This window comes from Phaseolus vulgaris, chromosome 9, assembly GCF_000499845.2.
Source record: "Phaseolus vulgaris cultivar G19833 chromosome 9, P. vulgaris v2.0, whole genome shotgun sequence".
NCBI classification, from domain to species: domain Eukaryota; kingdom Viridiplantae; phylum Streptophyta; class Magnoliopsida; order Fabales; family Fabaceae; genus Phaseolus; species Phaseolus vulgaris.
In genome coordinates, this window is record NC_023751.2 from 30,040,653 (window position 1) to 30,053,055 (window position 12,403).

The 12,403-nt window shown below is 36.1% G+C and overlaps 1 protein-coding gene across 1 annotated transcript; it reads right to left on the reverse strand.

Moving 5' to 3' along the window:
* Positions 1 to 7,705: 7,705 nt before the first annotated feature.
* Positions 7,706 to 11,064, reverse strand: LOC137820639 (heme oxygenase 1, chloroplastic-like). The gene is made up of 4 exons (XM_068624820.1): positions 10,233 to 11,064; positions 9,032 to 9,255; positions 8,107 to 8,214; positions 7,706 to 7,928 (listed from the first exon to the last, which is right to left on the reverse strand). Exons 1-4 carry the CDS (start codon positions 10,642 to 10,644, stop codon positions 7,836 to 7,838), a joined length of 837 nt encoding a protein of 278 aa, XP_068480921.1. The 5' UTR covers positions 10,645 to 11,064; the 3' UTR covers positions 7,706 to 7,835.
* Between the last annotated feature and the right edge of the window lie 1,339 nt (positions 11,065 to 12,403).

The following is a 12,403-nucleotide window of genomic DNA, read 5'->3' on the forward strand; positions in this document are numbered from 1 at the left end:
AAAACACAGATTGAGACCTTTTTTATTTTGCCTCCTTTTTCTTCTTACTTGACTTCTTGTCTTTGCTTTCTTCATTTCAGTGGTACTATCATGAGTTGCTCTAAGTGCATCCCACATCTCCTTAGCAGATTCACATTCTGAAATCCTGAAAAATTCTTTAGAATCCAAAGCAGAAGTTATGATATTCTTGGCAATGCAATCAAACTTGGCATTCTCACTTTCTTCATTAGTCCATTGGAACCAAGGTTTTTTAATAAAAGATCCACTCTTTTTAATCTTAGGAATGAAAGGGCCATTTTCAATTGCATCACAAATTCCTTGATCAATAGATTCAACAAAGATTTTCATTCTAGCTTCCCAATACTTATAATTCAAACCACAAAACAAAGGTGGTTTATTAATTGAAGCACCCTCCTCAAAAGGTAGTTTTCCAGCCATAGAAAAAAAAAAGATTTTAGGATCAAACTTGAATATTTTTCAAGTACCAAACTCTGGTACCAATTGTTAGAAAATATGGTCTTAAACGAGAGGGGGGTGAATTTTTTAAGAGGGGTTTTTGAAAACTTTTTCAGCTTGAACAAAATCCTTTGTGTGAATCCATATCAGAATTTTAGTTAGCCAAGAATTTAAGCACAAAACAGTAAAGCACAAGAAAAACAATCGGTTGTTTCTGCGAAACAATCGGTTGTTTATACTAGTAAAGCAATAACAACTGAATTTAAAAGAGTTTAAGGGAAGAAATAGATACACCAACATTTTATACTGGTTCACCCTTAATCCAAGAGCTACATCCAGTCCCCAGAAGCCACTGGGTAATCCACTAAGCAATCAAAACAGATTACACACAAACCACCAGAGTAGTGACCTTGAACCCTTCAAGAAACACACTCACTTTGGCATAACACACACCAAGAGTATTAATCTTGACCACCTCAAGAGCACACAACACTCCTTGGCAACAACACCAGAAAATACAGAAGATTCAGAAAGAATTACACTTGTTTACAGTATTCCACTCTTTCTTGAGAAAACCCAGAGCTTGATGTGAATGTTCAAATCTTGAAAGCAACTTTTTCACAACTGAAAAACTCAAGTCTGTTTTTCTTGTTTGTTTTAAAACATAAACAAAACTTTTATACTTTTCAAAGATTGGTCAAAGCATTTAATGAAGGAGCGTATCCAGTTGGAAATCATTTAAAGCACATTCAACCACCAAAACAGAATTATGTTAGGATTTTCAAAAAAACAATCGGTTGAAACCACAAAACAACTGATTGTTTTGGTTTGACAGCAAGTCAACCAACCAAAAAGTTTTCAACCTTTTAAAAACACCTAAGAGTAAAACAATCGGTTGTTTCGACAAAACAACAAGTTGTTTTTCACTTAGTTTTGAAAAACACTTAAATTCAAAAAGGTTTTAAAACACATTAGCTTTAGACTCAACAAAGAGTGGATTACACTTTTAAACTACCCAGATCCCACCCCAAATACAGCAGCAACTCCAGCCTTGCATCAAACACTTGGATTTGGATTCTTCAAAGCCCTTGATCACTCTTGATCAACACGGACAACAAACCATTCCTTTATGAATTCGGAAGGGAGAACGAAGTTTGCTTTCCATTGGACGTGCAATCCCACGCGATATGTCTCCTGGCCGAGGTCCTCCATGACTCCCCAGGATAAAGAAATCTTTCATGTTTTCGACCAACTTCCTAACAGGCTTCCTACTCGAAAGCTTGTAGCTTTGTTACATTTTAACATTCATAAGGCTTTGTTTCATATGTTGATTTAATGCTTAATTATTTGTGTTTTGCATAAATCATGTCTCAGATTGACCCAGAGCCGGTAAATTTTTTGAAGCAACTGAAGGTCAACGGTCATGCGCCAAAAAGGGTCCTTGGAGGTGCTTAGAGCGAGAACATCGGTCCCGATCGTTGATGTGGTGCCCACCACGATCGTCCTACAACCTTCCAACCCAAGGAAGAGAGGTCGGTCAGCTAAGGCGTCCCAACCTTGAATGGAGGCAGGGTCATCCTCTTCTCCTTCAAGTTTAGGTGAACGTCTATAATTGGCCTAAGGTATTCAAGTGGGGATGACTAATGAAAAGGAAAGCATCATCGTCACCATTTTTATAGATGATTTGTTTGAAGGGATGGTCAAGATGCTGAGTCGGTCGTTAGTGGTGACCCGAGCACTGGGTGATGAAATGAAGAGAAACTCAGCCGCTATGGTGGCTAAGCTGAAAGCGGAGTTGGACAAGTTCTATAGTTCTTTGAAAAATCAACCCTGGAAGCCATGGGCTCACTGGACGAGAAGTTTCTCCTAGATAGTGCTAAAGCGAACGAGGCCAAGGGAAAAGTGGTAACTCTGGAATCAGAGTTGCAAAATGAGATCCGACCGCATTAAGGTTGGGGAGGAAGCGAAAAATGAAAAGAATGATTTGATTGAGAAGTTGGAGCAATATGAGTCTTTCCTTCTCCGCATCAACAAGCAATGTTTTTTTTCAGAGTATCCACCAGGATGCCTTCTACCACGCTGTCCCTCTGGACGACGATCGATATGATATAGATAAGGATGTGGTAAATGGAAAGATCATATCGGTCGGTGGAGACAAGGAGGACGTGGTTGCAAAAGGCCAAAGTGATAACCTTGGTGGACAAGACGAGGGAAAATGCTCTATTGAAGAGTTGTTCGACCCTTTGTAAAGTTTATAATTCGTTGAAATTTCCTGGAACCGGGTTATGGGCATAAAACAATTAACATTTTTAATTAATGCAATTTTGTTCTTCCAACTGATAGCGTGCTTTTAATTTGTGCAACTGTTTTCTTCTTCCACCTGATAACATGTTTTATGTTGACGAATTATTGGTTGAACTATCAATAACAGTTGTCGAACCTAACGCCCCGTTTAATAATTGTTTAAGGCTCTGGCTGAATAACTTTGGAGTTAAATCATTTGGTTGCGAGGAATGTTTACCCTGATATGTATTTGACGTGATTGCCTTAGTGGCAGCTTATCTAATGCCATCCGGGCACTGTAAAATAAATTTTCAACAACTTGGGAATTTGGTTTTAAAATCATCTTTCAGTCTTCTACAAATACCTCTTGGTTGTTGAGCTGACTACGTTACGAAATGGCCATTTTTAATCAATAAGGCTATGTTGCCTTAACCGAGTAGTTGATCAATAAGGGTTGCTAGTTGTTAAGTGGCTGCCTTAACTGAGTAGTTGATCGATAGGGGTCGCTAGTTGTTAAGTGATTACCTTAATCGAGTAGTTGTTCAACCGGTAAGGGTCGCTAGTTGTTAAGCAGCTACCTTAACCGAGTAGTTGATCGATAAAAGTCGCTAGTTGTTAAGCAGATGCCTTAACCAAGTAGTTGATAAATAAGGGTCACTAGTTGTTAAGCGGTTGCCTTAACCAAGTAGTTGATCGATAAAGATCGCTAGCTGTTAAGCGGTTGCCTTAACCGAGTAGTCGTTCGGTCGGTAAGGGTTGCTAGTTTTTAAGCGACTGCCTTAACCGAACAATCCTGCATTTTTAATAATAGCATGTAATATAGATCAAATAAATAATTTTGAAAGTGCCTTGTTAAAACCTTCTTGGTCGAAAACTCTCCTTAGGGATAAAACAGCCGAGTGAGGAAAAAGTACACTATTTTTATTTAGATTTTCAACGGTAATAAAATTTGAGATGAATGACATTCCACGTTCTCGGTACAAATTTCCCTAATAAAATTATAAATAATAGGCTCGTCCGGTTGCTGTGTCTTTAACACGGAAAGGTCCTTTCCAATTACTGAGAATTTACCTTCATTTTTTCAAGCATCACTATGCATTCTCCAGACCAAGTCTCTCTTTTGGAAATTCTAAGGTGTCACCTTTGAGTTATATCGTCTTGCCGCTCGAATCTTGCAATATTTTTCTCTTATTCTACTTTTTTCTCTGAATTCATTGATCAAATCGAGTCCGACCAGTAGGCTTTCCTTATTGAGGTTTAGGTCAAATGTTTGTTGTTGTAGGGAGGGTTCTCCGATTTCAACTGAAATTGTACGGGGTCTCCTGTTTGGTGGACTGTGGCGTACACCCATAAGCCCATGGAACTTCAAGAAGCTCCTCGGTCCACTTGCCTTTAGCTGGGTCGAGTCTCTTTTCTAATTTGTTGAGAATTATTTTGTTAGCAACTTCGGTCTGCCCATTGGTTTGGGGGTGTTCCGCTGAACTCGTGATATGTTTGATGTTGAGTTTCTCATAAAATTCAACAAGTCCTCGATCGACGAATTACTGAACGTTATCAATGATAATGACATGGGGTATGTCGAAGTGAAAAATGATATTTTTCCATACAAAATTTTGAATATTTCGTGTTGTTATTAATGTTAAAGGCTCGGCCTCTATCCACTTAGTGAAATAGTCTATCCAAATCAGCATAAACTTACACTGTCCTTTCCCTGAGTTGAAAGGTCCAATGATATCCATTCCCCATTTTGCAAATGGCCATGGAGAGAGAGTATAATGTTGATTCTCAAGCTTTTGGTGTGATAGGGTGTCGTATTCCTGACACTTTAAACATTTTCGGACAAATTTTGTGCAATCACTTTGCACGGTCAACCTATTGTAACTTGCTTTTAGTATCCTAGCAACTATCGTTCTTTCCCCAGAGTGAGTTCCGCATACCCCCTCGTGTATTTCTCGCATGACATAATCTGCTTGGTCATGAGAAATGCATTTTAAAAGTGGCCAACTATATCCTCTTCGGTAGATATTGGGACCAATGAGGAAAAATCGAGCAGCTTGCTGCCTCATTGTCTTTCCCTGCTGCGTTTCACAGTCACAAAGTGTCTATGAACTATTTGATGGGTGTTATCCAGTTTATTTGTATCTCAGTCGTCATACATTCGTCCGTATCAACGATGGAGCCCTTTCTTCTTGACGGTTGTTAATTGTGAAAGCATATCAGCTCTGGTGTTGTGCTCCCAACATATATGTTAGATTTTCACATTTTTGAAGTTGGTGATCAAATTTTGGACAAAGTGATCATTTTTGGAGTTCTTGAAACTCTTCTCAACTATATTGCTTGATGAAGAAGTGTTTGATGAAAAAATTAACCTTGAAGAGATGTGGATGTGGATGTTGTCATAAGGAGTGTATACAGTCATTTTATCTTAGTTAAGATAGAATTGTTTAAGTGTCTTTTGTATCTTGATCTAACTACATATCTCATAGCCATGATGATGATCCTAAGCACAAGTGATTTTAAAAACTATTTTAATATTGTCACAGGTTTTTAAAATCTATTAAAATATTTTTACAACCTGTACTAGTTTTTCAATATGTTTTTGGTGAAACAATTGCTTTAATTTGGTGAAACTATTTTAATATTGTCATGGTGCTGTAATTTGGAAGTCCAATTTGAGTCTCCTAAATTTGCAAACAAGGTGTGTTTGTTTGTTCCATACTTATTTCCTTTGTAAAGTTTTGATAGTGTGCTTCCAAGATAGGATTTCCTTAAACATAAGCTTTCTGAAATAGTTTTTTTTAATAAGTGTATATTGTTTTTGAAGGGTTCAAGAATTGCTTTTGTATAATCTTGTGTAATAGATTATTGTGAATTAGTGAAATCTATCTTAGTGTCAGATGAGAGTGGTTGTAGCTTAGTTTTGAGAGAACTAGTATAAAATCTTGTGTGTTTTTCTGCTCTCATACTCACTTTCTTTAATATCTGGAAAAACAGTAAAATTGGTTTAAAATGAATCTGTTGTTTGAAGATTATATATGTTGTTTTACTGCAGCCCTTTTCTTTACAGTTTTCTGTTAACAAAGTCATTAAATGTTTAACTAGTTTTTTAAAACTGCAAGTGTTTTGATATTTGAAGTGAATCAAGTAACTTGTAAGTCATTAAAGATTAAAGAACTGTTTCTGATACTTCTGTTTTAAATCTGAACTTAAAAGAACTTTATGCGAATTGGTTTCTACTTTTAGATTTCAAATCTTGCTTATCAAACTAAAATCAAATCTTTAATAAGCCAATGTGTTTTAGAACTTCAAGTTACACGATCATATCCAATCAAGAAAAAGGTCAAAAAGAAAGAAAGAAAGAAAACGTATTAATCTCCCTAAAGAAGGTTAAGAAAGTAATATTAATCCAAAAACAGTTTTTTATTAAAACTTCCTCTTCCCCTTCTTTTAATTCTTCTAATAGTTCAAACTGCTTGTATAAATTGTTAGAGCAATTTGGGGATGTATTTCCCAAGAGTTTAGCGCCTCTAAGAAGCGCACCAGATAAATCTAATCTCTTGGTCTTCTCTTCTAGATAGACCAACATATAACATCAAGGCAGTTTCTTCCTGTACCCCCACAATTTTGTAAATTCTGAAACTGACCCCACAATTTTGGGATCTGAGAGTGTGCTACGGATTCATCAATCCGGAAGTGAATCATGTTGTATTCCGGATGAGATGGTATTCCGAAAGCAAAGTTTGCATAAATTATTGATTTCTGGATTACTGAATCCGGAAGCCTAATTTCTATTACGGATTGGTGGATCTGGAATGATATTTTTCAATTATGGATTTCTGAATCCAGAATACATATTTTGAATTACGGATTGACAGATCCGGAATGGTTTTTTCAATGGATGTTTTGCATTTTTTTATTTTGGATTAACACTATCATTCATGTACTATCGGAAGCATCAATTCGGGAGAGATTACTGAATGCGTCAATCTGAAAATTTACCAGAAGTGTCAATCCGAAAATTTACTGGATTTCATAATCCAGAATACAAATAAATAAATGTACAGCTTATATAGGGACAGTTTTATCTTTGTGCAACTTTGTGAGAGTGCAAGAAGAAAAATGTAGAGGTGCAAGAAGAAACTGCCTAACATCAATCTTCAGTAGTCCAAAATGATTCAACATAACGTACTGTGCTATATCAATCATTTTTGTGATAAAAAAGGATGAAAACCGGCATGTGTACAAACTATAATGTCCTAAAATAACAGACTACATGACTTCCTCAATTAATTGCATAGATCTCATATTTTTCAAGATTGATCTTCAAAGCCAATATTATCAAATTAGAATTAAATCTGGAGATAAATGATAAACCACTTTTAAGACCAAATTCAATCTTTGGTATTTCACGCAGGCACCCAAACAACAAGTATCATAGGTGGAATCTCCTTCCATGGCTCATTTGTTTTAATGTTACTGAAACTACCATTAGACTGTTTCGGTCAAATATTCAGACATCAAGCAAAATAGAGAAATAACAATTTGCAACAGTGCTGTCGTGTATATACTTCATGCAAATGTAAGCTGATGGATGTTTCTGTTACACTTTGATAGGATCCAGCCCTGGTCCCTCACCTCTGGACACGGTGAATCTTGCATATTAGAGAGGAAATAAAGGTGTTGTGGGCAAGGGATATACGGTTTAGAGGGAACAAGAATTTAAGGAAAAGATAGATAAAGCAAGTGCCTGAATTGACAGGAAAAGCCGAGAAGGAAGTAGATTTGGGATACCTCAAATTTATCTTTAAATTTCTGCATTTTCTGATCAAGTAATTAAAGAGTTGGTCTCTTGCTGCTTTTATCAATAAAAGTCAGCCTCTATCAATATCATAGTACCCTTTTTTGGCTTAGGATGAGTCATAAAATGTCCTATTCACAGCAACAAACGCCCATTTGACAAAGCAAGTTGATCAACATAGTTCTATTATTCCTTTGCTTTGGAAATTAAATAATTCACATACAATGTTTTTGGCTTCCACCGTGCACTTTAATAACCATAATTACACAGATAACACATACAGCAGGGTACTTTAATATCACGATAGAATCAGTCGGAGAATCTCTCCCGATAACTTGAATGACTTTTCTGTTTCTTCTAGACAGTGGTCCTTTTCTTCCCTACTCCAATCCTATTAAAAAAGGAATATCAAAAAGGTAAATTCAACACCCTAACTAAGAAAAATTGGAAGCTATCACGTTATCCTTTGCTAATTAGGTATAAAACCGAAACCAAAATAAACCTATTGACGATTCCTTAAACATTTGGAAAAAATGTATGCAAACAATTAATAAAATTAAGAAACTTACTTCAGCAACTTTATTCAATTTGTCCCTCACATTCTGCAACAACTGGGGAAGGTCACCGTCCCATTTGTAGAACTTCAATGCCTTGCTGTCAAGTAACTTTTCACCAACCTGTAAGACGCAGGAAGAACTTATTGATTGTAGAAAGGATAGAGTAACATTCAGCATTAGCGTTTATCTCATCAGGTGATAATGAAAGAAAAATGTTTAGAACATAGTGAAGCTTAAAGGATGTCCACTGTTGTAAGAACAATTTAAATTTGGAAAACAAATTTCATCCAAAACAAAAGAAGTATAGGAACCACTGATTTGTAAGAAGCTTGTTATCACTTCTTTTTCTTTTATGCTTTGTAATAAATTGAAAACAGCATAATTTTAATCCTTGCTGTTGCTTTGCTTTTCAGGTTCAGGTGTATTGCGTATTTTACTTTTCAATCAAAATGCTTCATTCAGAAAGCTTTTGGGCTGAGATGTCTATAGTTCCTTTAAATGATATGCTAATTATACGGGTATGCATTTATTAGTATTATTGATTAATTAACACCGACATAATAATAGCTACACACTAGAAAATATTTTATGTAGAAATACAATAGAACATATAGTACATACGTGCAACATTCTGCAAATATCTCTATAGAAATAGCCACATGCCAGATGACATATACCTACTACAGGTATTAGACATAAAACTGTGCAGACGTAAAGGAAAGATGAGATATTCCTACTTCATCAAAAGCTTCTTTATGTTCTCACATTCTCAGAGGAGATATATAGAGTAGTAAACAATCCTATGTCCCACGATATGAATGCGTCTATAAATCATAAAACTGATGTTCCAGCCCATAAATAGCATCAACCAAAGATTTTCTAAAAACATGTGACACAACATAATTTAACCTCTTTAAGAATGCATGTAATTGTTTACCTTTTTCCCAATCATTCGACCACCAGCTGAATGAGCAAAGTAGATATTGTAAAAGTGGCAAATGAATGCTTGAGGATCCTTCACGGATAACTCCTTAAGATATTGTGCATAGGTAAGTCCTGGAGAAGAAGGTTCAGGAATAGTATGACCATTCTCCTTGAACCACTCCAAATCTTCTTTCAAACTTTCAGACCTTTCCAATCCAGTATTTCTGAATTCAGCATCTACACAAGAAAGACAAATGCACTGGACATTTAAGAATTGGATTTGAACATATATACCAACACCAACATTTAAGCTGTAGATATGGTAGACGTAATAGAATAGTACAACCTGTATGGATAACAACAAGAAACACTCACTGAATTAGAAAAATCAGGCTCACAAAAATTGGTATAATCAATTTATCTTCAGCATCATCAACCAATCAGGTGATGGATACTCTCTAATGACCTTGTAACCCTGTCTGTCCCACTTGTACCCACGTAAATAACCTCTCAACAGCTCAAATTTTGCCTTAATTCCCAAAATACTACGGATGATCGTTTGTACACAAATTTTAGCCATAAAAAAATGAGAGATCTTATAAAGATCACAATATGGGTACATCAAAGCAAAAATTACAAATCAATGTAATGAAAAACAATAAAAAAATAAGCTTCGCAATTGTCAGAGCACTCAATCGGAATAACTTAGACAAACATTTAGCTCTTACAATGATCTCACTTATCTTATCACACCCAATATTTGCAGCAAGATCCAAAACTAACAAAAACATAACCCAGCAAACAGAAAGCAGAACCCTCCAAAATGTCATAACATTAAAATCCAAAAGCATGGTGTTTGTTTGGATGGCAGGCGTCACAACTTCCAAAATACCCAAATGGAAGACCACGTGACTTAAAGGATTGACTCAGCTTTTTCAATGTCTAAACAAACACACTAATGATCGTGAAAAAAAGCCAAAGACAGAAGCAGAGACTCAAAAATACCATCAGTAGCCTATTGAATCAAACAACGAAAAGGGCTAAGATTCACATAAAACCATGCAACTCGTAAAACAGAACACTACAACGCAAGACACACAATACCTCCAACAATGACCTCACAATCACCACCACATATTAGCAGCACTATCCAAAACAAACACGCAAAACAAAACCATTTTACAAAAATATCCTGGGATAAAAGAGATACTGACAAGAAGGATGAGGAGCCTCTTGAACGATGTCTTCTAGCGTGTCGTAAACGACCTTACTATCCACAAGAAACTTGAGGTACCCTTCAACAGTCGGGTCCCACTTGGTAACGGCTTTCTCTTCAGGTTGTTTGACCTCCTTCTCACCCTCCCTGGCCTGGTCCCTGGTGTGCAGCCTCATCGCCACAAACCTCATCTCCTCCACGAACCCCTTCGACTCCCCCTTCTTCTTGGGCGTCTCCGCCGTCGCCGCCGACACAATAACCGTCTTTCTCGGCATAGTAGCGCGCAGCCCGCGAACCTCCGATGGTAACCCCGTGGGCAAGAAAAAGGAACGAGATTGATTTGGCGGTGATACGATGCGAGGCTTAATATAGAGCAATTGGGTCTGGGATAGAGCTATCAGTGACGCCATAGGAGAGTTGAGTGCACGGAAACGTTGATGTGAAGGAGGAGAAGATGAAGCGGCACGGTACTTGGGAGTGAGTGTGTGAGACAGAAATTGAATGATAGAATAATGGGTATGGATGATGCAGTAATCTTGAAGAAAAAGCTATTACCTATTGATGGAGAATAATAATAATAAAATAGAAACAAGATACTGCAGATTAGCACGAGCACCCAGATTTTCTATGTACCTTCAACACATGCCTTCCACTCTCTGCTTATCTTTTTCGTAGAGAACGTAAATCCTAAATTTTAAACTCTATAATTTTATATACTTTTGATGTAAACCAAAACAATGGCCACGCTAGAGATGAGAGGAACATGAATATCGACGAGCCATTTATTTATATATATCTTTTAAGTGTTCGAAACATAAATTTGTTAATATGTACTTCGTTAGTATTAACGTTCTTAAAAATATTACAACATATTTTGTTATCATTTTCAAAACTATTGCTAATAAATAATTATATTCAAGTCAAATTTAAATTAAATTAAATTAAAAAAAAATTATGAAATATAATTCTTAAACTCTTTCTTAAAATTCTAAAACTACTCTTTTCTTTCTTTTCTTGTCAATAATACTCTCGCGCTAAGTTTATAAACCAATCATATTTTATTTACTCTCACTCTTCATCCTCTTCCTTTGTGGTGCACCCCTAGTTTTTTTTTCTTTACTCGAGTCTATGTGTGAGAGACTCTATCAGAACAATATTTATCTCATAAAATCTATCTCTAACTCGATTGTCCAACTGTTTCACTTGAAGAGATTTGTTATTTTGTATTTTGCTTGATGCGACTAGTTTACTCAAAAGGGTTGATTTGGCATAATCCATAATGTATTTGAAGATTTTTGTACATTATGCATTTTAAAATTTCATAATGAATCTAGAAATACATTCAAAAATACAAATTCGAAATATAGTCCTACATTTCGAATTGTGTATTCTAGAATAAATTTGTCATTTTAAAATAATAATCTTGATGGAATCATTTGACATTTGGCTTAGATATGGTTAGGACTAGAGGTGGAGTATCTCACATCGAAGCTAAATATAGACCGACAACATTAGCCCATAAAGAGATCAAGAACAAGCTACCATTGAAATTAATGTAGATGTGTCACCACCACTTGTAGATGTTCATGATGAGCAATAAGGATTTGTTAGTGAACCTTTTGATATGTTCTTACTTGTGAGTTATGTTAAGAATTGAAGTTGGTCTCTCACAAATGTAAGTTAACTAAATTTTGGATCCCTCACCCCCAAATTAAGATCATAGTACACACTAGGTTGTTGCCAGTGCAACATTAGCTATGAGACTGCTGATAAGGGTCTCATTTTAGCCTCTGTAAAAAGGTGACACTGCTACACCAACACTTTCTACCTCTCGTTAGATGAGGTGTAAGCATTATTGCATATCCCATTGTGGAACAATTTTATTCATATGTGGCGTTGAATTTTACATCAGTACTAATATTGTTTGTCGAGCTCCTTGGGGTGGAGTTCAATGATGTCACGATAGAGTTAAGGTATGATGTGGTGTTCACGTCAAACTAAGTTGGTTGTGCAAGGTGGATAAGGAGTGCATCGTGCAACAGAGATAGGAATTTGCAACTCAGACTCATTTATTACATCTTGTTGGATGCACAATATTCGATGATAAAAGTGTGACATATGTTAATGTGTCACACTTGGTGTTGTTTAGTAATATGAGAATGTGTGATA

Excerpts from the sequence above, each read along its gene's own strand:
- LOC137820639 (XM_068624820.1), bottom strand. The coding sequence starts at position 10,644 with ATGGCGTCACTGATAGCTCTATCCCAGACCCAATTGCTCTATATTAAG. Across the intron at positions 9,256-10,232 it reads AGAGGCTCCTCATCCTTCTT|ATGCTGAATTCAGAAATACT; the intron begins GTCAGTATCTCT and ends TTTCTTGTGTAG. Across the intron at positions 8,215-9,031 it reads GTCGAATGATTGGGAAAAAG|GTTGGTGAAAAGTTACTTGA; the intron begins GTAAACAATTAC and ends TGCGTCTTACAG.